Raw genomic sequence first — 26,484 nt, 5'->3', positions numbered from 1 at the left:
ATAAATAAATTGCAGTTGTCAATTGTCATCTTAATATCTAAGCATTCACTATATTGTTATCAACAATTATTACTATCATCCTATAAATAAAAAGAAAAGTGGGAAAAAAAAGGAAAAATGTAATAACTCAAGTTTACCAAATTAAATTGCTATCAACCTTTGAATTTGTTTGATCATGGAGATAAAGGTGGAACATTATAAGATTAAGTTTGGATTAAATTTATATTTTATTTGATTAAAAACGTAAATTTATTTTGAAATAAATTTGTACCTTCAACCAAACAGAACATAAACTTATTCCATCAAATTTGGTGTCATTTATCCTACCTTTCCGGCGGGATTAATTAACTCAAGGATGATTAAAGTCATGTTGGTATTAATAATACATAAATTAGCTATTCATAAATTATTTATATAAAATTTAGTTATATGTAAGATATAGTCTTCTACATACCCTGCATAAATAACATATAAATTTCCTCATAACTTGTACATATATTGATTTTGCGAAAAAAGCAAAACATGAACCAAATATTGTACTGGTAATGCTATGTTTTATGTTGGAAAAGAGAAGAAACAAATTATTCGATCTCCCTTCGGTCCATAAGTAAATTAAATTAATTTTGATCAATATTTTAAGATATATTATTCATCATATTGATAAAGAAGAATTGTGACATAATAGTTCTTTTCATTTAGTTTTTCAATAACTAATTTGTAAATTTTAAAATATTAAGTTAGTTTAGTTTAGCTCCAAAAATAAATTAAAATTAACTATTTAAAAATGAAATATGACAATTAATGGAAAAAAATATAGTAATAGAATTGTAAAGATTATTTTTTTCCATTTTTTTTGTAACCAAACAATGTAAAGTTAGGCTCATTTTAATACATACATAACAAATTAAATGAGCATCCACCACCAAGAAAATGGAACATTAATAAAATCAGATTATTTTAATTAGATTTTTAAATCTCTTCTATTCTATCTTTTATGTAAAATTATTTTTTAAGCTAAAATGACGGTTAAATAGAGAGTATATAATAATATTTTAGTGGACACTTACTAAACAATTTTTTCTTTAAAAAATTGACTTCTAAGTCAGTGGTGAAGAAATTAACTATTTTAAACCTTTTTATTGTTTTACTTATTTTTATTTGCCATATTCTTCAACAATCCACATCTTCTGACTTTGGCATTAACATATTATTATCCAAAACAAAAGAAAAATGGAATAAAGGTGTTATTAAATTTTGGATTCTTGTAATCAATTTCCAACATCTTATGTTAAAATTAAAATTGATTAGAGGAAACTTAATTAAATAATTGACTTGAAATCTGAATTCAACAAACTTTTAATACACAATTTCACTTTGACAATCATTTTTCATTATGCATTTTTTTTTAAAAAAAGAAAAGCAAAATAATTAATAAGCTAGCCTTATGGTCAACTACATACTTCACAAAAAAGACATAATTGCAGCTGTCAATTGTCATCTTAATCTCTAAGCATTCTCTATATTGTTATCAACAATTATTATCATCCTATCTATATTTATATAAAAAGAAAAGTGGGAAAAAAGGGAAAATATAATTATAACTCAAGTTCAACAAATTAAATGAACATCCACAATCAAGAAAAATGAACATTAATAAAATCAGATTATTTTATGTGAAGATTATTTTTCCTCATTTTTGTAACTAATTAGTATAAAGGCAAATTAATTTTAACACATGACTCCTCATGATTATACTGAAATTATTATTTTTCACACTAATAAGACACAACTCCATGTCTCCTTCACATAATTACTTTTTGACCTCTTAGTCTTTCTTTATCTTCTTCCGTCCCCACAAATATTTAGTTACTTTTTAGCGTTTATAATTAAAAAAATAATTATGGATCTATAATTTTAAATGTTACACGTAAAACTTTTGAGTAATGTTTGAAGTTCATTTGTAAAATTTGAAACTTTAGTGTAATAACAATTTTTGCGAAGATAGAGCTAAAATGTGGCTACCAGACACTCATTCTATGTTCCGTTTTCTAGAGGTGAAGTTAAAAATTCCAATATATATATATATATATATATATATATATAAATTCTAATAGGAAATTATCATTCATAAATAATCTAAGAATGTGTAAGAAAAATAAGTAAAGGATATCACCAAAAAATAATATTCAAACTAATATAACTATATATATGGTTCAATTTGATGAGGAAAAATATGTATTATCCCTAAACTTTAATAATGCATTACACACCTAATATCCTAATCTTTCTATAAGAATAGCCAGCGGAAGAAAACTATGTACAATTACATCAACAATATATTCAGTATAATTTTACAAGTGAAGTCTCGAAAGTTTGATATATACATAGACTTTACTCCTATCTTGTGAAGGTAGAGAGGTTGTTTTCGAAAATCCCTCAACTCAAGTAAAACATATTAAATCAGAAAATAAGCGATTTCGAAACAAAATCCTTCCTCTTAGCATTATATGTTTGAACAATTATCATCAATGGAACATAGAAAGGTGAAGAAACAACAATGATTACATTTTGGGCTTAATGTGCATTTATACTACAAGAGAGTACAGGATTTTGGGCCTGAAATTTCAGCCCAACAGGCTAATCAAAGATTCGTGGATCAAACTAGCATGTGATCGACAAGCCCATGTACATATTCACAAGTCTTGGTGAATCACCGTAAATGCGAAATGACAAACATTTATAGTATATTATTTAATTTAACTACAGTTTTAGATATTTACGATTCACGGCTATAGTTTCTTAAATTTTGCTATTCGGTTCCTAATTGTATAAATTCAGAACTTGTATAATTCGGTTGCGAATTATGTAAATTCAGAATTTCTCATTGTAGTGGGAAAAACCTTGTTTCTGGATGTAGCAAATGAATTGCCTAGTTAAATTCTTTTATTACAACAATATATCAGGTGTAATCCACAAGTAGAGTATGTACCTAATTAAAAATTCTTTTCTTAAAAAAAAATTAAAATTAAAATCCTTGTAAAAACCTAAAGTTTATCCATTTTAATTAATTTTAGAGAAAGAAACGGAAAACGGTTGGCGGATAAATGGCGCCAAAATTAAATAAACAAAATAATAGTATTATTTTTTTCTCTCTCCCAATTCTCTTCCATCCATTTCCTTCTTCTTCCTTCCCTTTCTCTACAAAATTCAACCATGTTTGTGAAGCTTCAATTTATATACTAACGTATTATAATGACGATGATAACGATGACGATAATATTTTAATTATAATACTCTTTTATATATGTCAGAGACAGATTCAAAATTTAAAAATCAGTAAGTGCACCATTTAATATATTACATTGCATATATATTGGATTCATCTATGATTATTCTCTTGATCTTAAGGAAATTTATACCCTTATTTGTCTTCTTTTAATCTTATGGTATGGATGTGAAAATTGCTTTGTCAAAAAAAATAAAAAAAATAAATGGGAAGTTTTTTTTGTTTTTGGTTTAATCATGTATCTGATACTTGGATTCGAAAGTGATTAGGATGTCATGCAGAAGCTTACATTGATTCATTTTTCTGTCTAGACAAACTTTTCCACATTGGTGGTAAAGCAATCCCTAACAAAGGCTACTATGTATCCAGGGAGATTTTAACCTGATACCTCTGGTTAAGGATGAAGGAATACTCTGTCTAAACAAACTTACTCATGTATTAATCCTTTTTTCATGTATAACCGTGTTGTCTAGGCCAGACTGCATGCACCTCGACGTATATCACAGTGTACTATTACCTCCCACCAGCACAGATACCAAGTAACTTTGAAACAACTGATTGATTGTTTATCTGTTCACTTTGAGATGCCCATATTATGAGATTTGAAAGTGAAACACACTTTATAGATATTACTAAATGTAATTGAAATGGGGAAAGTTTGAATAAGTGAATTGTTGTTATTTTGTTTGATCATCTATTGGTTTTTAGCTAATTGTCTTCCTACATATGGTTCAGGTGTAGGAAGATTGAGGAAAGAAAAGGACCGCCTTTTGATAGAAGAAAAAAAAAAGGAACTCGCTAGGCCTTCAGAATAAAGGCGATTTTGTTGTACTATAACACAATGGGAAAGGGATTGCAGCACCAAGATCCTAGTATTAGTCCGGAAAATCCTCCGGGATGCATGTGGATACTTCACAGGAAACGCCTTCCGCGCAAAAGGAAGGGTGGAAAGCGAGTTGCTGGTGAGGATAGAACAGAGAAAAAAAAGAGAAAACAAAATAGTTTTTATGTTTATTAGACTCTTAAGCATGTCATTTAGATGTTCAGTTTATCGTCGTCTTTATATCTAAGGCATTTTCAATAAAAAGGATAGGTGGTTCGTCTACGACTATTAGAGGCTTAATGTAGTGTTGGATCACTATTTTCTTTCATTGTTTGAAGTTTTAAGCCTATAGATGGTGAAGTTGTATGTTGCATATTGCATACTGTTTAACTATTTTCACTTTTCCAGTGGTTGAAGATCTAGGGGATAATGCAACTGCTACTGAGAATTCCCCGGTAAGTTTGCCAGATAGTATACGAGAGGTTTTCAAGTTTCTGTTTTTGTGCTCTCCGTTGACAGCTTCTTGCTACATTATGTACATATATGCGCGCTAACTGACTATGTCATCGGCTGTAACATTTCAGATTGTGTCGAAAGCCAAAGAACCTAATCAAGTGTCCAAAAGTTCAATGTTATCTCGAATAAGATCTCTGATTACTCAAGAAGAGACGTCTAAAAGAAAGGGCAGGCACCGGAGAAGTTCATCCTGTCCTATACAGCTCGAACGAACTAATTCTATTCAACATCTAGACCTTGCTGATCTACAATCTTCTCATGAAAATCCTATAAATGACAAGACTTTGGAGCATATTAATTACAAGGAGAAATATTCTGTTGCTAGTCTGTTAGACCCTCCCACCAAAAGAATACGCGAGCGTGCAGTACAAGAGCCTATGGAATTAGAAAACATGAGAAATGACTCATCCAAGTTGATGCTTGGGTTTATAAAGTCTATTTCATTTCCTTCGCGTAGATCACGGGGAAGAAAAACTGTCAGGTCAAGGAAACATAAGAACAAGATGGAATGTGGTCATGATCATGTTAAAGGGGAGGATGATCAGTCACAAGTTGGTAGTGAGTTGTCTGGTTCTGCTGGATTTAATAGCCACTCAGTGACATCAACGGATTTGAGTAGCGATGATGATGTTGGAAAACACATGTTGATCAGAAGAGCTGAATCATTTGATAATTCCTCTGCTTGTTCACCTCGCGCAGAAAAGAAAGACCGTGAGAGTAGTAAACTCATCCTCAATCGTTTTAAGAATCTAAAGCAAAAAATAAGATATGCACTCGAGGTGAGTAGAAAGGAGAGGCGTCGTATTGTCATGGATGCTGTCCTTCATAAGGTTCCACATGGTCATAGATCATCAAAGGATATTGAAAAGGGAAGTACTTTTTCTCATTGCAATTCTCCATTTAGCAAGAGTGAAAAAATGAAATCCTTTAGGAGAACATTATCTGTTAATGAGTCATTGCACAAACATAATCGATTACTCGACTCATCTTTCTATAGGGAGGAAAAACATCACATTTCTGATCGTTCGAGCTTTAGAACATCTAGATCACCTTCACCGGCTAGAAGTAGTCCTATAGGTCTCGATAGGATTCTCTCTATGCCTGATCTCACATATTACAATTCTTTCAAGTTTGATGACTCTCCTGAACGTGGATCCTCGTATACACTAGACAGAGCTACATCGAGCAGCAACTTATATGTAGGAATTTCCAAGTCTAATGAACAGAAGTCCTTAGATATCCCTTTAAGTTCCGAAAACCATACTGAGGAGGGTTATAATTCAGACTCCAAGAGTACAATTTTTCTTGATGTCAGTGAGAGTTTTGATGACTTTGGTGGCTTCAGGACTCGCGAGAACTCTTCCTCGGTTGAAAACATTATCGAGGGAACCTCATCTGTTGTTTCAAACTTAGATAAACCAATTCCTGTTCCTCTGCCTGATATGATTTTTCAGAATGCTACTTCTGGTGCAACTGGGCTCTCGGCAGCTAAAGGTATCTTATTCGAGGCAATCTATATATTCTTCTCTATGTTATACATTGATCTATCTATTGTTTCTTGTACTTTGATTATCATACTATTTTGTTATAGTTACTGCTCAGCATGCTTTGTTATACTTTCACTTCCGTTACTTCTATTTTGGGATTGCTTTGATTTGTTTTTCCTTGAACTAAGGGTCTATCTGAAGCAGCCTCTCTACCTCTCAGGTATGGGTAAGGTCTGCGCACACTCTACCCTCCCCAGAACCCAATGTGTGGGACTACACTGGGTATGTTGTTGTTACTAAGAAAACTATTCATTTGGACACATTCCAAACATGTCTTGGTCCTGATGTAAAAAATGAAATGATGCCAAGCATACCAAAGTTTGATACTTTATACGTAAAACATGTAAATTATGTACGTGTCTTCATGTATTATCCGTGCTATGTTAGTTATATATCTCTATAAAATACGTACGTTTCTTCAGTTTCTTTAGCAAACTAATACTGATATTCCACAGGTGCAGAAGAGGATGCAGCTAATACCGATAAAAAAGGATTGTCATCGAGTGATCTGAACAGAATTTTGCAAATTCAGGTTGATAAAAGATATGAATCTGAATTCAATTATGTAAAAGATGTACTAGAACTATCTGGATTCAGTGGAGACAAGTTTATAGGGAAATGGCATTCTGCTGACAAACCAGTGAATCCTTCATTATTTGATGAAGTGGAAGGTTATTGTTTACTTGATCAAGAGGATGTTACTTGTGATCAACTACTTTTGTTTGATTTGATCAATGAGGTCTTGTTACAAATTTATGAGAGATCATGTTCCTACTGGCCAAAGTCGTTAACGTGTCATTCTCATATCCATACGATGCCTATTGGCTACCATGTCCTTGGTGAGGTATGGAAAGATGTAAACTCGTGTTTCGAATCTGAAATGAAGAATGATCAACCAATTGACTATGCTGTGAGCCGTGATCTAGCAAAAGATGAAACTTGGATGAACCTTCAATTTGATGCTGTGTGTGGTGGACTGGAGTTGGAGGATCTTATATTGAATGATCTTTTAGAAGAGCTGGTTTTCACTTGATGTTCATGTTGTTCACCTATTCCTTGTATTGCTTTGACACATTTGGTCCAACGCATATACATACAAAGGTGGATCTTGGGCGGGTTCAGTGGTTCAATTGAACTCTTTGTTTTTTACTCGAGCTATGTATACCTTATACGGTATACATAGCATTTGCTTGACACATTTGTTCTAACACATATACGTTAACAGAGGCAGATCTAGGGCGGGTTCAATGGTTCAATCGAACTCTTTGATTTTGACTCGAGCTATGTATACATATGTGGTATACATAGATTTTGCTTGGCACATTTGGTCCAACATATAAACTTACATAGGCGGATCTAGGATGGGTTCAGTGGTTCAATTGAACTCTTTGCTTTTGACTCGAGCTATGTATATATAAGGTACAAATAGCTTTTGCTTGACACATTTGGTACAACACATATACGTAGAAAGGCGGATCATAGGCGGGTCCAATGGTTCAATTTAACTTCTTGTTTTTAGACTAGAGCTATGTATACATATGATATACTAGTTTTTGCTTGACACATTTGGTCCAACACATAGATGTACAGAGGTGGATCTTGGGCCGGTTAAGTGGTTCAATTGAACTTGTTACTTTTGACTCGAACTCTGTATACATAACAAAAAGAATTTGAAATATATACATATAATAAGAGATCATAGTCGTATTGAACCGCTCACTCTAGATCCTAGATTAACTAACCTATGTATACATACAACATAGCATTTTATTCTAAAAGAAAATTGAGCCATAAAATATTAATGTTAATTAAATTAACAATAAAGCCCGTCTAGCTCAGTTGGTAGAGCGCAAGGCTCTTAACCTTGTGGTCGTGGGTTCGAGCCCCACGGTGGGCGTTGTTTTTTTGTTTTTTTTTTCTACATTTTGAAGGGGAAGTAATTAATCCAAATAGATTATGAAAGCCAAAATCCTTCCTCTCTTTAATCAATTAGGGACAAAATTCCTATAAATTTTTTTAATTTAAATTTTCATTTCCCTCTATTTCACACTCATACCAATATACCAGTATATATATATATATATCCATCCTATTTTATGTAACGCTTTTCAAATTTGGAGATTCAAACAAGTATATCTTTGACCGTAAATTTTTCATAGATCTTTGAAACATTTTGAATTATCAATTATATTATGACTTATAATACTTTTTATGTAGTTTACAAATATATAAATTTCATTTTAAAAAAGTGAAGATTTCATGCGCAAATTTTCAATCAAACTTAAACTGTTTAATTAACTCTCGAAAAATGAAAAATGTCACGTAAATTAAGACAAAGGGAGTAATAGGTTCCCTCTTATCTTGCTTCACTTTTCACATTACCAATCATTGAACCAACCTTCACTTATCTTTCTTTTGGTCATGTGCTATGGCATCTACCAAACTATAAATGACAAAGAAAAAAGCATATTATAATTGCTATATGATTTCTTTTTCTTTTTCCCTCATATATAATTTAGTTCAAATCCTCACCCCCTTTCCAAAAGAAAAAAAAAACCATTGTTATCTATCTATATTCCATGTCCTTTTCAATCTAAAATACACAACCCCATGTCTATATTCTCCTTCCAAAGGCCAAAGTAGCAACTAGCAATATTATCTCCTTTATTTTTTGTTTTTTCCTCACAAAAATATTTTCTAATTATCATGGGATTTGAAATTGATTTAGATATTATAAGATTTGAATTGAGATAAATGAAGTCTAAGAATTTTGACAAATTTTATTATACTTGTTTTACATAAGTATCGAGATGGAAAATACGACCTCCTAAGCAATTAGGCTTTTTCTTTCATCTTTTGAAGGTCCATCTCTCCTCTCAAGCTTTCCATATATGTAATTAAAATTTTGAATAAAGATGAACTTATCACGTGTAAAAACGTAACACTAGTTGTTGTTCTCATTTAGAACCGACAAATGTCTTGATAACACTATAGAGATAGATAGTTGTGATTTTATGTATTACACTATGATCTTGACATTATTATAAGTTAGTGATCATATGAGTTTTACGCACTTACAAGTAATTTAATTAATATATGAAGTACACTAATATATTGTGGTACTAAACTAAACTTTGGTACTACCTTGAAAACATGTGTACAAAGATAAATTACAACTAACAAACAATAATTCATATGAGGTTAAAATGTACTAACAAAATGATGAAGGGGAAAAGAGATTCACCTATGTAGGCCATCTTTAAATTATTCGACATCCATAGAGACGTAGGAAGTTCATTCCTACCCCCACCATGAATGGTCGATAAAAAATAAATTAACTTAACGGTGTGTTTGATACGAAGGAAAATATTTCCACGGAAAATAGTTTTAGAAAATGTTTTCTTAGATTATAAGTGAGTTTCTTGCTTATTTTTCAGTGTTTGGTAAGTAAGCTAGAAAATATTATCTCAAGAGTATTTATATGTTATATAGCAAAAAAGTATATATGATGGGGAATGTGGTGATCGAGAAGTAGGGGTTCGGGTTGGTGGGGGTGGGGAGGAGGCAATAAATCGAATGTTATTTGTGCAACTTGTTTTCCCTACTTTTGTTAGAGTTCAGGCTTTTTTTTTATTAAGGAGTGAAAGTCACTTGACTGTAAGGAGAGGAGCTCACAGACAAGAGATTAAAAGACGGAAAGTCATTTTCCTCATTATTCCCTTCTCCAACATGTACACCTTATCTTTACCCTTACGTTTGTAGCCCAACACCCCACTTTTTTACCTTCACTTCGGTAATATTTGTCTAAATTACATATAAAAAATTTTAGAATAATATTTTTTACTTATATCAATCTTTTGTACCGAATACACCCTAAAATTTACAATGATTTAATTCATAATCAGGTATAAAAATAGAAATATACAATATAATTTTCTAACAATAAAAATCTAAGCAAAAAGTTGTGAGCGATCGAGGAATTATGCCTCACCTACTTGCTACAACTTCAAGAGGAGAATTCACTCCAAAACTGATTTTGAAGAAATTTGTTATTAATGTATCATTAAATAGCTCATTGGTAATAATTTTTTTTAATAATTTAACTTAAATTACTATTTTTTATTATGATTTAACATAGAAGCTATCATTATATGTTTGGATGAAAAAAATAAAAACAAAAAATCCTACTATTATGTTTGATTTGATGTTGCACGAAGGAAAGGTCACTTTGGCAAGACTACAAAGTATAAATGATAAGAGAGGACCCTTTGCACAATTATCAGCCCATTTGCTAATAAATAAACATATCTTTTCTCTTCTCTCCTTTATCAAAAATTGTGGTGGAATGATAGGATTTTTTTTTTAAAGTATTATTAGTTAGATTCGAGTTTTATGTATTTTTACATCATAATATTATAGTTATATTTATCCAATTTATTATTTAACATGATATTGAGTCGTCATCTTGTATTGTTTATGATTCAGATATTCAATTATGATGTTTAATTAGAGGAGGACGTTGAGTTCTACATCAATGGATTAAGGGGTATTTAGAGATTGTTTGGTTGGAGAATATGATATTCCGAGGCTTATAATACTGAAATTGTAATATCGAAATTAATACTGATAGAATTATTTAATGAATATACTTTTATTGATAGATATTTAGTTTATTGGACAAAAAATGAGATGTATTAATATAAATGAAACATATAGTATTTGGTGTAAAGTAGATAAAAATTGGGATAAACTTTTGTTTGCAATTTTAACCTTGTCTTGTTTAAAAGGTTTAGGAGAAAAATTCTAGATAAAGGCAAATGTACGTCATTTTGTTCTTTAGTTGAGGGATTAGTAATCCTGAAATTATTATCTTATCTACAACAGTGTGCAATTAAAATAATATTATAATTATAATATAACTAATTCCAAAATTAAAAACTCAAAAAAATGTAGAATAAACTAATTCAGAATTGAATTTGGAAATTGTATTCCCTTATCCTCAAGCCAAATATATTTTCATCTCTTTGTATGATTTGGACTATTCTTACCTCTTGAATTAGTTGTTGGGCTTGAGTTCGACCAATATTCATTTCTTATTAATTATCAGGTTCGAATCATAGAATATAGTCATCATTAATAAGGCGTGAAAATAAGTATCAAATATCGAGTGAAAACATATAAAATATATAATAGGATGGATTCAGATATCCCTCAGTGACGAGTTGTGGATGGTTGAAACTCTTCTACTTTTAATCAAGACAATTGAATTCAAACTCTAGAAAAGAAAAAAAGTTTATGTAGAAAATGATTTATTTTTATAATATATTTATCTTACACGTATCCAACTTAATCAGATAAGTAGATATCGAATACTAAATAGTAAAAATAAACATCATGAACAAGGATAACCATTCTTTTTTCATTTTTTCTTTGGGTGAGTTGTTTCTCTTGTAAAGAGAGAAGCCTTTTTTTGTGGACCATAGAGAAAAAGAATAGTCACCTAATATTATATTCTTTTGAATGATACATATTTGCTTCTGTACAAAAAAAAAACAAAGAATATAATGATATTTGCTTCTTAAAAAAAAAGAATAAAATGGTATTTGCTTCTTACATTTCGGAATATTGAATTGAGCACCTTTTTGGCCACTAAAATTATTCTTTGTTTTAGGACAAAATTATTAACTCCACCAAAATAAAGAAAAAGGATAGAACTTCAAAGTTGACTTTATGTCTGTATTCATGTCATATTTTAGATAATCAACTACTCCGTTATGTGGTACTTTTAAAATTTTGAAATTCAAATAAGTATATTTTTAACGGTAACTTTTAATTATTTTGAATTACTAATTATTGCGATTTATAACACTTTTTACGTAGTTTATAAATACATAAATTTCATTTCAAAAAAATTGAAGATTTCATGCGGAAATTTCCAATCAAATTTAAACTGTTTGACTCTCGAAAAATGAAAAATACCATATAAATTAGGACATATGGAGTAATTATTTCTCAATTTTAATTTATTTATTCTATTTTTCTTTAGACAAATTATACCAAATGTCCATTAACATTATATTTTTTACATAAAAATAGTTCACTTAAAATAATAAGCTATTTATATTATGATAAATGGTCATTCAGCACTTTTTTCTTACAAAATTTGGCATCGTCTTCTTCTTCTTGTTGCTGATGATTCTCTAGCGGCTTTTTCCTCTTCTTTTATTTTTTAAATCGACTTACCATAAATGTGAGTCGTTTCGAGCAAATTATATGTCAAAAATTTGAAATATCGAGAGGATTTCATATTTAAAATTTGAGACTATTTAGAGGTGATTTTAAATTGATCGAGATTGATTAGTCAATGTATACTTCATGTATAGTTAAACTATATTTAGTCTTTTGAGTGTATCATAATGTGTAGTCATTGTATAGCTCATGTATAAATATGTTATATTGTATAATTTGTACACTTTTTTAAGGTATCATAACATATAGTTAGTATATACAGCCTCATGTATAGCGTATAGGTATGTTATATTGTATAGTGAGGTATAGTTTCTATGACTTTTGACAAGCTATAGGGTATAGTCAATGTATACTTCTTAGTCTTTTTTCTTTTTAGTCGGTTTCAAAACAATTTTCCCCTTTTCTTAGTAACTCTTTATTTTGAACTTTTCACACGACATGTTTAAGATCCTAAAATTATACTTTGGTACATTCTACGTATCTTTTATTTAAAACACAAAATTCAAAAATCTTTTTTACTTTTTTAAACACTAAGTTAAAACATGACAATCAAATTGAATGGAAGAATTATGAGAAGTTGATGGAATATGTAAGACAAACCCAAAATATTAGCACTAATTTTAAATCTATGATTAAGATGAATGATTTAATATTAAAACTAATTAAATATACATAAAAAAAAAAAGGAAAAAGGAAAGGTCCTATTCGGACTATAGGTTAGAAAATTATTTAAGCAAGAATAAGAATATGAAATGTAGTTGAATATATTTTGATTCAGTGCTCAACTTGGTTTTTTTTTTTTGAAAAAAAGTTTAGCCCCTTTAATTTATATATACATGTATTATCAAATTATTTTTGTTTATTATAATAATTTTAATTTATTTTAAAGATTACGAATTTCACTTTCTAAATATAAGGGCCATTTGTAGAATTCTTTATATAATTATTCATGTATATAAGTTAAATTATATTTTATCATGTATGCGATATCTAAAATTTAATTTTGTGAAGTAAAAATAAATGACGAGAGAAAAGATGTTTCACCCTTGTTTTGGATTTAGTAAATAAAATTTGATTTTTTTTACTTTGTATTTTTTTTTAGTATTTTGTTAATAAAAGTCTACTCAATAAAAGTCTACTCAAGGAGTGGTATTAGTTTTTTTTTAATATAAAAAAAGGTAAAGAAAAGGCAAAGATCATGATTCATGTGTTAGTAAAAAGTAGCCAAAATATCTTTAAAAGACAATACTATTAATAAACATATATATGAAATTCGTTATAGGTTGTTTTATATTATTATATGTCACTAAGTTAAGGCTAGAAACTAGAAATGTATAAATGTTCCTCAAAAAAATTGATATGAAGTGGTGGTTAGATATGATATGACATATTGTAATTTAATAGAAGAATATAGAGGTTGAATATTAAAGTAGACAGTTAATAGAAGAATATAGAGGTTGAATATTAAACTAGACAATTAATAGATAATTAATTAAATCAAGTATATTAATATTATTATTAATATTCTTCTTAGTCTTCGATTTTATTAATATTTGAACAAATTTCACATTCTTCAAGTAACTATTACTTGTTTTTCATCCAAAAGTTATCAATTTTCATGATTGTTAGAGTATCTATTAGTATCTCGGCAAAAAATTTATCAACAATTTGAACTTACTCTTTCACAAGATTAAAAATTATTAGAGCTTTTTGTTCTAAAAAATAGCCTTAATACTGTTCACAATATTCATTTATATATATAAAAAAATAGGCTTAATTTGTACTGATTCCAATACATTAATAAGATTTTAGCAATTAATTTCTTGGTACTATATAGTGCAACGTCAAAATTTAACACTCCAAAATAAAATTTAATTTATTCACACTAATTTGAAAAAGCTGAGTCCATTAAAAATCGTATCATAAGAAAAATTTAAATAAAGAGCAAGTGTTGCAAGTAGAATATACTAATTCATTAATTTTGAATCATAAACTCAAAATACTTCATAATTAGAAATGATTTATGTACTTTTGATGTTCTCCTTTGGGTGAAACATAAATAAATACCACATTAAACATAATATATATATATATATATATATAAAATCATAATTTGATACTTTTTATTATCTCAATCAATAATATATAAAAGTAACGGACATATTTGAATTATAGACTTAACGTTTAATGATTATAAGAACAAGTAATCAATCTTGGGGTAATTTAAAAATAGGGAATAAGCATCAAAATTATGAGTAATTGAAATACAAATTTATTTATTATTTCGAAATTAGTTATTCTTAAAAGAAATTTGGCCACTTGAGCAATACTTCATCTTTTGAGGGGTTATTTTACGAATATTTAAACTTCACAGAAAGTGTCATCCATGCAATCCTTCTAACACATGAGCAATATATATATATCAGAAATATGTGACACAAAATATGTATCGTTCTTATTAATATGTGTCACGTTTCTTAATCATTTTATAGTATATGATTAAACACATTTCATTAACAAAATAATCATTTAATTATTCATTTTCTATTAAAATTATAAATTATTTAATTATCTTACAATTTTTTTATAAATACTCTTTAATGATCATATTATTCATTAAACACAACTTAATTAATCATATGAGACATAAACTTGTGTGGTCAATGAACATGATTGTGTAGATTTTGGGTCACAAATTATTGGTATCTAGCAAGTTCTCGAGAAAAAAATAATACGTCAAAAAATCTTGAAACGGAAACATTACCTATTATTGTGCTAAATTACTCCTATATTAAATTATTATTATTTTTGTTTTCTAAGTATCATAAATATTTAAATTTAATTATCAATTTTTTTAAATTTTTTTTTTAATATTACGTGCATGCCCATAATTTGTTCCAACAGAAGAATGCCATTTCTTTGGGTAGGTACGAAGTCACTATCAATAAGGTCTTAATGGTACAGATCAGTCGGTTAATATAGAAATTCCTCCAAAAATTTGTAGTCGTTACTCTTTTATAGTATATTAAGTAACTTACTTTCATATAATAACTCACAAATCATATTAAAACTGTAAATCTTACTAATCAAATTCAACCTAATCAATTAAGATGACATTAACCATTGAAATTGAACCATAATCTTTCTCAATATCATTTCATATGCTATACTAACTCAATTACCCTTACAAATATACTTCCTCTGTCCTAATTTATGTGACACTTTTAATTTTTTGAGAGTCAAACAGTTTAAGTTTAACCAAAAATTTACGCGTGAAATCTTCAATTTTTTTGAAATGAAATTTATATATTTGTAAACTATATAAAAAATATTATAAGTCACAGTAACTATCAATTCAAAATAACTAAAAAATATATAAAAAATTTACGACCAAAGATAGAGTCGTTTGTATTTCAAAAAATGTTACATAAATTATAACGAAGGAACTATTAATTTAATTAGTTTGTCATAAACACCCGATACAAATAAATATGTGTGGAACATACGAGCGTTACGAATGGTAATTGTGATGATAGGGAACAGATTATGATAACAGAAAAGGACAGATACGTGGAGGAAATTAAGATCATGTATGGACCGACTTACAAGGATAACATATTCCCATACGATCATGACACGTGTACGGTCGATATCACCCCTTCCTCCATCTCCATTTCACTATAAATAGACACTCATGGTTCTTCTTCCCCAATCACTCATTTTACGTCAATCAATCCACATTTGATTTCTCAATTTTAAATCTCAGATCAATCATGTCTTGCTGTGGAGGAAACTGTGGCTGTGGATCTGCCTGCAAGTGCGGCAGCGGCTGTGGAGGGTAAATCCCTTTTTCTTCTTCCTTTTTTAATGTTATAGTACTAATTTTTTTTTTTATTTCTCGTCTGGTGTTTGATATCTGTATGGGGTGTTGATTAATTTGAATGAATTTGCGCTGTGTAAAGGCGAGAGGAAAAAGCACTCTAAAGATTTTTTGTTTTATAATTAGCTTGAACTTTTTCTGTTTTTGTTGTGATCCGTCATCCATGCATGGATGCGTTTTGTGTGTAAGGAGTGAATTTTTTAATCGGAGATTTGTTGTGTGATTTCTCGGTTTTTTGTTTATGTACTTTTTATCAAAATTTTACACAAGGAAATTCTGATCCCATTTATCGTGTTCTGAATGATCCATGCATGGATTGATGTAAAATTGAATTTTGATGGGAAATTGTGGGATCACAAAAATAGTTTGAGGGATTGGTGACAAGCAACAGTGGATCTGGGATTTTATGGTTGTGAGTGCTCTGAGAATAGCGGAGTCAAAAATATAAAAAAGACTCATTAAAAGAGCTCTGGGTGGAGTCAAAATTATAAAAAAAGACATGTTATAAGTGAGATTCAAACTCAGGATCAACAACACTAAAAGAGCCTTAAGCACTAACTCAAGAGCCAATGAGTCTATTCATTGGGTGCTCTATGTTAATTTTATATTTATATAAATACCTTTTAATTTTTATATTATATATATATTTCGAGACGAGGTTAATTAGTCTCAAGCACCTAGAGAACTCTATGTAGGTCCGCCTGCGGTGACAAGTTCCTTTTTCGTATGTGTGTTGCCCAACAAAGTTCCTTTTTTGGGGTTTTGGCTCTCCTTTACTTTGAGTAGGCAGAATCGGTATTAGGAGTTTGGAGTTCTAAATTTCCTTACCATTTAACTGTCAATCTGTTTTGTTAGTTTCATAAGTTATTACTTAATTTTCTATTATAAATATAGGGTCTACGAAAAAGCTACGAACAAGCTAGGGTCCGAATCCACGAACCTCACTTAGCTTCGCCCCTGATTAGGCTTTCTCTTGTTTGATGTTTTGAGGGGTATCAATAAGTTTCTTATTTTTTTGTATTTGTGGTGGATTTTGGTGTTGTAGATGCAAGATGTACCCAGACATGAGCTACACCGAAAGCATCACAACCACCGAGACTTTGGTGCTTGGGGTGGGACCTGAGAAGACAAGCTTCGGCGCCATGGAGATGGGTGAATCCCCTGTTGCTGAGAATGGCTGCAAATGTGGATCTGACTGCAAGTGCAACCCTTGCACTTGTTCTAAGTGAACAAACTATAGTTAAAACAGAGCAGAGATCATGGTGTTAGCCTCTTATGGCTGAAGAAAATAGTTGAAAAATGTCCGTCTGTCTAGTGTTTTAGTGTCTGTCTGTTGAAACAGGGAAAAAATATGTGTTCTTTTTTTCCCTGTAATAAGAAATATAGTAATGGAGTGTATAAGTAACCAGTAAAATGGTTTGTGTAACATGAGCATCTCTGCATCTGGTAATTTTAGCATCTAAGTTTGGAAATGTGTTGTGGTTTCAACTAATTTAAGTACTTCCTTGTTAATGTTTCCTCCTTTTTGTGTGTGTTTATGATAAACTCTAGTAGGGGTGTACATGACCGGGTTGGTTCGGGTTTTTCAAATATCAAATCAAATCATTTGTGTAAAAAAATTTAATTTATAAATCAAACCAAACTAATAAAATTTGGATTTTTTTGGGTTTTTCAACCTTGGGTTGGTTTCGGGTTTTTCAAATATCAAATCAAATCATCGTGTTGAATTTTTAAATTTATAAATCTAATTAAACTAATAAACCTCGAATTTTTTCAGATTTTTAGATTTTTTTGGTAAAGTTTGCATACAAATATATAATTAACTTGTTCTCCAAATATTTTTTTAGTCCAATTAAAATACAATTATCTAATATGTTTCTTAAGAAAATAATACAAAATATGAGATGAGTGATGACACTAAAATATTCAATAAAAAATAATAATGAAATCATCATATAAAATAAATATTGCAAAGTCATAATGAAAATAATCATAATTTAAAAGTACTAAATCATATTAAAATAAGTTTAATAAGTATTAGTTACACTACTAAATATTTAAGGAAAATTAAAATTAGATTATGTATTTTAATTGTCTAAACCAAATGTTATTGTCATTCTTAGTGTTAAATTGATTTTCTTTTTGCATTAGTATTAATTTGATTTTGATTTAAGTTTTATTATAATTATCAACATCCATGAACTATAATCTTTATTGGACCATTCCGAACTCTAAGTTTTAAACTTGAAATAATATATTAAAAGATAAAAACTATGAAATAGTATAAGAAATATTTTAAAATTATATCAATGTAAATATATTTACGTATAAAATAAAATTTTAAAATTACATATATAATGTCGGGTTGGTTTTGTCTCGAATTGGTTTTTTTTAGTTAAAACCAAACCAACCCAAATATAGTCGGGTGTTTTTTTTTCAATACCAAACCAAGTCAAACCAAACCACTAGTCGGGTTTTTTTTCGGTTTGACTCGATTTGCGGTTTGGTTCGATTTTGTACATCCCTACANNATAGTATAAGAAATATTTTAAAATTATATCAATGTAAATATTTTTATGTATAAAAAAAATTTTAAAATTACATATATAATGTCGGGTTGGTTTGGTCTCGAATTGGTTTTTTTTAGTTAAAATCAAACCAACCCACATATAGTCGGGCTTTTTTTTCCAATACCAAATCAAGTCAAACCAAACCACTAATCGGGTTTTTTGTTCGGTTTGACTCAATTTGCGATTTGGTTCGATTTTGTACATCCCTACACTCTAGGCTGAAAAACTATAGTAAATTTTTTAAGTCTTGATATTGGAGAGCATAAAGCATACGCAAATGTGTAAATTCCATTGGGTGGGCTCGGAGAAGGAAGTGTGTTTACAAATGTGTAAATTCCATTGGGTGGGATCAGAGTATAGAGTGTTGCAAATGTGTAAATTCCATTGGTTGGGTTTGGAGAAGGTTGAGTGTTCGTGACTCTTTTAAGTAAAGCAATTCAAAGAAGAAAATATGGATATGATAAATCAACAAATTATCAAGAACAAACGAATTATTGATTATGACAACTTTTTGTTTATATTCTATTTTTACTTATTTTTGAGGAGAAGTAGGGAAGAGTCGCTTCCTTCTTGATTGATAGGGGAGCTTTCATTCACCAGCGCAACTAAAAGTGCTCTCCGAACTGTGTTGAGTTTGATTCCATTCTCCATTTTTCTTTTGGGATTTCACTTACCATATCCATGTTGGACTCATTGCACGTAAAAGAAGAGAAAGGATAGTCACAATTGTATCGAGGCAGCAGCAAAGACGAATATAACAAAGATAACACGTCTAACTAAACAAATCAGCCTTCAGGAGGAGCAATACTATGATACCTTTGTTAGGAAATTTCACGATAGGAAAAAGCTATCCAACAAAAATAATACCCAAGAGATATAACTATGAAAATGCTGAAATATTTATGGTTGGAATTGGTACAATGATACAAGCCATTTGAGGAGAAAGGAAGGTAAATCTTTGTCTAACTCTAGTCTGAGACTTAGTATTATGAGGTAATTAACACAAGCCCTCAAATCCAACTACTCATGAATAATAGTACAAGATAAATTAAAATTCTAGCCAGAAACACAATCTTTCTTCTACATGATCCTACAAACAACAAGATGTTGCAGAGAAGTCTTTCATCCCAATACTCCTCTTGCTGCCCACCTGAATAAGTTATGTACCTATAGACAAATACTCTATAAGAATACTGCATTTATTACAGACACAAGAATAAGGAGTAGAATAGAAATGCAGGTCATCGCGTAGAATTACCTGTTTTGATGTCAATCCAACCTTCTCCAAGTCATCTAGCTGCACGAACCAGACAAGTAGGCTTAGTTTTTTATGCAGTCACAAATCAAGAATCTTTAACATCAGATACCTTAAAAAGAGTTTCTTACTGATTTCACGGGGCTTGTTTCCCTTAGATCAGTAATGTATTCAGCCATCTTTTGTCCAATTCCCTGAATGATATGAAAGATGCAATAAGAGATCACAGCTAGTATAAGCGATGATGATGTTAATGTCATGCAAAAATGGAGCCAAAACTTATTGTTGGTATAGTGACTGAGAATGTTAGAATTGTGTGAAGAGACTAATAACATACCTTTATGGCCATGAGTTCCTCCCTAACACAATGTAGCACAAAACAAAGTTAAGCCTCGATGCAGAAAGAAGAAATAGAAAAAATAAAAGGGAAATGAAGACAAAAAACACTCACTTGCTAGCTGTGTTCAGTAACTCAATGTATTCTTGGACAAGAGAGTTCTGTATACTCAACAAAGAATTATTATAAACAGAAATGCTAAACAATCAGAATATAATGACAAAAGGATTCCCTGCTCACCTTTAAGTTAGAACTTCGTGCACCAAATTTATCAAGTGGAGTTCCTAACGCTGCTATGTTCTCATCAAAACTGCTTAAAGCAAAGGATGACATACGAGTCTGCTGATTGCAGATAAGGTGTATTTGATCCTTCGTGGACAAGTTCTCATTGTTTACGTTGGAGTTGATGGGAGAAAGGACCTTCCTAGGGGTAACCTCACATGCTTTAAGGGAGTTCAAACAATCAACCATGGTCACTTTCTCCTCTGCATTGGTTTGTTCATCTACACAAGACCAAACAGACAAAAATCTTCAAAGTTTATTTGACTGCCTGTAAGCAAGATGTTTTATATTTATATATTGAAAAAGTTTTAACTACGAATTTTCACAGTTATCTGTAAAAAGGGATAATTAAACAAATAAACTCCAACTAAGTTACATATGCAAATGACAAGATTTAGACATTAGTCTAAATGGGTTATGGGAGTAGGCATGCTTCAAATACATGATGTAATAGTAGTACAAATGCCTCATGTATGTGAAAGAACACAAATATGAGTGTGACCCTTAAACTACTTGAAGGGGGGGGGGGGGCAAGCACACCAGGAGCTCAGTGGGTTCGACTAATTAAAATCTTTGTGAAATGGGCTGCCTAGGATTGTGCCATCCATGAACAGATGCTGGTTTATAAAGGACGAGCAAGTTCAAGAAAAATGAGAATTTGATTATAACAAGTCATACAAAGGAATGTGCAATCTTATATATGAAAAAGCAAGAAACTCAAAAGGGCACCTAATATCGTGAAAATAAGTCATGGTCAAGTAAATCAAATGTTTTAGGTATAATCGGTCAAAGTTTGCTAATAAACCTATGTGAAGTAGCTACTCAACCACTCTCTATGAGAACATTGATAGAAAAGTACGGAACTAGTTTGGCACATTCATCATTGAAATATGGTCTTGTTGCTGCAGCTTCATATGAATTGAGGTAGAATAGCCATAGGCCCATAAGACACTATACTATACACTCTCTGGGAGGAATAGATGGAGGAGAACACTAGAACTAGCTTTGGCACATATATAATTAGAAAGTCACATGCTTGTAGCTTAATATGAGTCAGTTATATAGAATTGGGATGAAGAATACATGTAGCAGACTGTAAATACTGAGATGTGGTTATTATAATGGTCATTTACCATGCACCGCTGTATTAGAATCAGGCACAACCCTTTCAGCGAAAACCTCAAATTTCTTCTCTTCTCTTTGTCCACCAGTATCAGCAAGGTCCCGAACCTGCATTTGCACATTAATGCAGAAATCCAACTTAATAAGATTTATCAATCAAATCCAATTCTGCTATAATGAAAGTGTGATCAAATTGTTCTGTTGTCCTTTCAAAAAGTTTTACATCAAAATTCTTCTTAGTTGTTAATTATCAGTTCTCACACAATAACTGAGTGATTTTCTTTGTGATAAAGATGACAAAAATTGAGGAATTGTTGTTTTCTTTGAGAACTTATCAAGCTATCAGACATTACATCAACTCAAAGTGGAGTTGAGACAGTTACGTTTACTGGTTACTAGTTCATCTTCATTCAAAGAAATGGAATCACATCACATATACAGTAGCTAAGAAATTTAACAAAAGACCTCCCATGAATCAAGTCTGTCAATGGGTTTATTCAATTTAAGACAGAGTGGGCATCATAAATTCAAAACAAGCTAGAGAGAAATTAAGTTCTCATTTTGTTTTTTACCTCTGCTACTAAGTTCGCTCGATGTCCATTTTTAAATAAATTTCTACAAGCTCCATCTGGGTCCCTGTACAACATAGTTAAGCAATCATCAAAATCAAAGGTAGGTAAATACAGCAAGATTATAGAGTAGTCTCTTACCTCTTTTTTATGCTTGAAGCTCCTTGATTACTGATAGATTTTTGCTTACAAGAGCTCCCAAACAAACCTAGCTTTCTGGTTGAGCATATGGAATTTGGAGTTTTGCTAGTAAATGGTGAATCAAATGCCCCAATTCTCTGAGTACTTTTTGTCTTGCCTTTAGATTCTAGCCATGCTCGAAGCTTTGCCTCCATGTCGATTTTGACCTTTGGAGTATCTCCTTTTTGTGCTGAGGCAACAAAATTGGATATATGTCTTGACCTGGCTGCTAAACTAACTGTATGAAGAGATTCTTGGTACTCTCCAGGGTTCTATGAACAAATGAAAAGAATTGACAATGTTAAGAGCAGTGCGGCATTCATGATACTCAAAGGCAAGAGATGATATATACAACATCCTACCAAGCAAGCGACCATTAAAGCACGGCTTGTTCCTCCAAGAGAGTCTTGCAATACCCTTGTCAATTTGCTTTCTCTATAGGGAATTCGTGGTTGGTTGTTGTTCAGTGCATAAATGACATTTGATAGTGCAAATAAGGACTGGTTGATCTTTGCACTCTCTTGTAGACGAATTCCAGTGTTGCAAGTCCTTCTATTGTCTTCGTTACCTAATTCAGTGACATTTGAGTTACAATATGTGATTAACTTTTCAGTTCAATATTTTTAAAACAATTCATGGTTAGATTTAGTAAATTTTTAAGACCTGCCAAGTCAATAAGGTTCAACTTCCCAGTAATGACATTTCCAGTATCATCACAACTTGGAGTAGAAACATAAACCGTGAGCACAGCATGGCTCCTGCTAGAGACATCATTAACACCCGTATGTGCAACTTTTCTCCTCTGAACCGCACAAGAAAATGCTTCTTGAAACTCTGACGTTGAACTGACAGCAACTTGTGCAAGTCCTTTGAGATGAATCTGCCCATCTTTGTCGTCCAATATGAAAATTTCTTTCTCCTTAAGTTCAAGTAGATCATAGCACCTATCCATGTAAATTTCATAGTATGATATTGCTACGGTACTTTTCCCCTGACTCTTTGAGAGAATAGAGGACATTGCAAGTGGGACTAGACCAGGGAGGTTTTCAGTTCCCTGCATCAGCAACAAGGTTTATCAAAACAATTCACAGGTACATCCAAGAATTAGGATTTAGGAAGGCCTGAAGGGAACTATATTATACTTCAAATACATATCTCTGAAGAGGTCAAATAGAGAAGTTCTAGATTAGGACCAACGGCTGCATATATGGGATAAGCATATGCATGGTATCAATCTGAATAGTCTGATATGTCCTTTGCTCAATCGTGGATCGATGCTATAGAAGTTATAGAGCAGCAAAAGACTTGAAAAGAAACATTGAGTAGGTTTGTTATAACTTATAACTCTATATATATCTCCTACTCCACGAGTATATTTTAGCATCTAGTCCACTTGCAGGAGTGATGGACCAAGTTGTGTTATGTAGACAAATAAAACATACCTGCATGGTGTATGTTTTGCCACTCCCTGTAGCACCATAAGCAAATATTGTTACATTGCAACCTTCTAATATCCCGGGGATCAAAGGACTGACTTCTTTGCCAAATATTTGGCTTATATTGTTATCTTCTTGACCGAAAAATGCATCCAACTTGTAGCATTCATTACGACTAAAGTCAAAAACAAAAGGTTCCCAGGATGAGGTTGTAGTAAGACAGATTTAATCTTAACACATGCCAACAATTGAGAAAAAACTTACCTAGTTTCATGATCTTTGAGATGAACTGTGACATCCTCAGAAGGCTCACATTCTGAGTTGAGAACAGAGACACAAGAGATTGGGTTTCCATCTATCGAGTTGATTTCTCGAGGAAGAAAAGGGCGAACTCTAACAATTACTCTAACTTTTGTGACCACAGCGGATTCTAACTGCTGCACTCTTCCAGGGGTTGGCAAGTTTTCTGTTTGACAGGCTTTAAGACCATTCATTTGCATATTAATGTCAGGGACAACAGAACCTGTTTATTTAACAACAATAAAATAAATAACATTAGCATTTAAAAATGTAGTCTTGCTAAACAAAGTACTGTCTTTTTCAATAAACAGCATGCCAGATTAATCTTTTGAACAAGTGTTTCTTCTTTTTATGGAACAACTCATCTACTTCTGGAAGGATCACAAAAAAGTTTCAACTGAGAGCATAAATCAATTTAAAGTTTGACTTGTTTTATGAATACTTCACCATAATGGGATACTTCCTTTTTCCTTTTAATCTTTATTTATGTATCTTGTCTATCTGAAATTAGTCAAACACCTACCCAAGAATTACAACAACAACAATGTCTCCGGTGTAGTCTCACAAAGTGAGTTCTGGAGGACGGTAGAGAATACCTAGACCTTACCCTTACCTCAAAAGTAGAGAGGTCATTCTCGATAGACCCCGACTCAAGGAAAAAAAACCAAAGCAATCCAGAAAAAGAAATAACGGAGGTGAACTCATAACAAACCAATAATACAATAATCGAAGTACAACAAGCCAACATAGAGTAACAAAAATAGAAGGACAAGAAACTATAAGAGTAATACTACGAATATGAAGGGATTAGCTAGACAACTCTACTACCTGCTAACCTACTACCCTAATCCCCGTGTGGCACAACCTACCCTAGAATGTGAAATAATTTTAAAATCAATTTAAAAACCTCAGAAAGTTTGGATTTTTAACTATTCTACAAAAAATTGAGCTCAAAATGTTCCCTTTAATCAACATTGTACCAAATTCCTATCTTAGCCATCCATTTACATTAAGGTTCAAGTTCAATTCACAACATTTTACTTTTAAACTAATAGAGTATGTGATAATACAATTTAAATCCTTTAAATAAACAAATCACTCTCTGAGCAGACAGTAAATCCAGTTCTTCTCCCATAAGAATAATCAAATATAGAGTAAGAATGACCAAGATTTAAAAAAAAATAATATTAATCACAAAATTGAAACCAAAAATAGACTAAGAAACATCAAAATCACGAGAATCTTAGTAGTTTAGTTGATTAACTACCTGATTCCCGAGATTTCGATCCCCCCTCCTTGTAATCCCCTTCCACGTCCCCGAAAAAACCCAAAAAAAAAACACCAAAAAATCAATGGATTATGTTTGAAGATTTACGAACCTTAAGCTTGTAGATCACACTCCAAAATTCAAGATTATTTTTCCCTTTTGTACACTTTGTGTGTATGTGAGAGAGATGAGTTCCAAAGAGATTAGTGCAGTTTCAAATTCTCAAATGGCGGTTTCGGGTTTTGAACTTTTTTTTGAATTGAAGTGTTTGGGCCTTTTGCCTTTGGGTATGGGTTTGCATGGCCCAGCCCCAACCCATAAAGCTTTCATCTTTAGCAATTGCACTCAATAGCCAATTTTATGGACTCGTTTAGTTTCGACCTTTAAGGTTTTTAACACTGAAATCATTGTACTTTTAAATTATGGGTTCGCATATAGATTTGCTGAAATGCTAGTGAGGTTTCACATGTATATTTATGCTCTGCATTACAAATACTGGGTTTACTACCTCCACTAGGTAGAGTAAGGTCATCGTACACACCCCACCAGTGGGAATTTCACTGGAATGTTATTGTTGTTGAGATTACTTAGTTTTGATGAACATGGTACCTAGCTAAGGGGTGCATCAACATCTGGTTTTGCTTGCTTTTGTACCACGTCAAGCTGTATGTGAGTTTCAAGAAGTGTGAGTTAGGGCAAGTCTAGGTTCAAAACACTCCCATTTGACGCATATTTTGTCACGCATGAGGCTAATATGTGTAGGATCCTAGCACTTGGTGAAATATTCTAAAGATATGGAAGGTTTTCCTTAGGAAGACTATAAATCATTGTTGATTTGCTAGGAAAACTCCCCAAAAAAGGTCAT

The 26,484-nt window shown here is 31.3% G+C and overlaps 3 protein-coding genes and 1 non-coding gene across 4 annotated transcripts; 3 read left to right on the top strand and 1 right to left on the bottom strand.

The window, feature by feature from the left end:
* The first annotated feature begins 4,062 nt into the window (after positions 1–4,062).
* LOC125850487 (uncharacterized) lies at positions 4,063–7,242 on the top strand. Its single transcript, XM_049530335.1, has 4 exons — positions 4,063–4,248; positions 4,518–4,564; positions 4,694–6,119; positions 6,628–7,242. The coding sequence occupies exons 1-4, from the start codon at positions 4,128–4,130 to the stop codon at positions 7,203–7,205; spliced, it is 2,172 nt and encodes a 723-aa protein (XP_049386292.1). The 5' UTR covers positions 4,063–4,127; the 3' UTR covers positions 7,206–7,242.
* A 754-nt stretch (positions 7,243–7,996) lies between these two features.
* TRNAK-CUU (transfer RNA lysine (anticodon CUU)) lies at positions 7,997–8,069 on the top strand. The gene has a single exon. It is a non-coding gene; the product is annotated as a tRNA-Lys (tRNA).
* An 8,065-nt stretch (positions 8,070–16,134) lies between these two features.
* Positions 16,135–17,591, top strand: LOC125850475 (metallothionein-like protein type 2 B). Its single transcript, XM_049530318.1, has 2 exons — positions 16,135–16,259; positions 17,347–17,591. The coding sequence occupies exons 1-2, from the start codon at positions 16,195–16,197 to the stop codon at positions 17,528–17,530; spliced, it is 249 nt and encodes an 82-aa protein (XP_049386275.1). The 5' UTR covers positions 16,135–16,194; the 3' UTR covers positions 17,531–17,591.
* A 2,144-nt stretch (positions 17,592–19,735) lies between these two features.
* On the bottom strand, positions 19,736–25,867 carry LOC125850521 (kinesin-like protein KIN-10C). The gene is made up of 14 exons (XM_049530378.1): positions 25,732–25,867; positions 24,317–24,575; positions 24,059–24,227; positions 23,280–23,670; positions 22,979–23,184; positions 22,578–22,888; positions 22,440–22,503; positions 21,879–21,975; positions 20,704–20,966; positions 20,578–20,624; positions 20,464–20,485; positions 20,258–20,320; positions 20,130–20,168; positions 19,736–20,038 (listed from the first exon to the last, which is right to left on the bottom strand). The coding sequence occupies exons 2-14, from the start codon at positions 24,550–24,552 to the stop codon at positions 19,994–19,996; spliced, it is 1,953 nt and encodes a 650-aa protein (XP_049386335.1). The 5' UTR covers positions 24,553–24,575; positions 25,732–25,867; the 3' UTR covers positions 19,736–19,993.
* Positions 25,868–26,484: the final 617 nt, after the last annotated feature.

Source organism: Solanum stenotomum, unplaced genomic scaffold (assembly GCF_019186545.1).
Source record: "Solanum stenotomum isolate F172 unplaced genomic scaffold, ASM1918654v1 scaffold17538, whole genome shotgun sequence".
Lineage (NCBI taxonomy): Eukaryota > Viridiplantae > Streptophyta > Magnoliopsida > Solanales > Solanaceae > Solanum > Solanum stenotomum.
The sequence above is the reverse complement of the archived record's forward strand: the minus strand, read 5'-3'. Positions and strand labels throughout refer to the sequence as shown.

What these genes read in the sequence shown, in the direction of transcription:
- LOC125850487 (XM_049530335.1), top strand. Translation starts at nt 4,128, where the DNA reads ATGGGAAAGGGATTGCAGCACCAAGATCCTAGTATTAGTCCGGAAAAT. An exon ending in GGGTGGAAAGCGAGTTGCTG is followed by an intron (nt 4,249 to 4,517) that starts GTGAGGATAGAA and finishes TCACTTTTCCAG; the next exon opens with TGGTTGAAGATCTAGGGGAT. An exon ending in TGGGCTCTCGGCAGCTAAAG is followed by an intron (nt 6,120 to 6,627) that starts GTATCTTATTCG and finishes GATATTCCACAG; the next exon opens with GTGCAGAAGAGGATGCAGCT.
- LOC125850475 (XM_049530318.1), top strand. Translation starts at nt 16,195, where the DNA reads ATGTCTTGCTGTGGAGGAAACTGTGGCTGTGGATCTGCCTGCAAGTGC. An exon ending in TGCGGCAGCGGCTGTGGAGG is followed by an intron (nt 16,260 to 17,346) that starts GTAAATCCCTTT and finishes TTGGTGTTGTAG; the next exon opens with ATGCAAGATGTACCCAGACA.
- LOC125850521 (XM_049530378.1), bottom strand. Translation starts at nt 24,552, where the DNA reads ATGCAAATGAATGGTCTTAAAGCCTGTCAAACAGAAAACTTGCCAACC. An exon ending in CTCAAAGATCATGAAACTAG is followed by an intron (nt 24,228 to 24,316) that starts GTAAGTTTTTTC and finishes TTTTGACTTTAG; the next exon opens with TCGTAATGAATGCTACAAGT. An exon ending in TTACTGAACACAGCTAGCAA is followed by an intron (nt 20,486 to 20,577) that starts GTGAGTGTTTTT and finishes ACATTGTGTTAG; the next exon opens with GGAGGAACTCATGGCCATAA.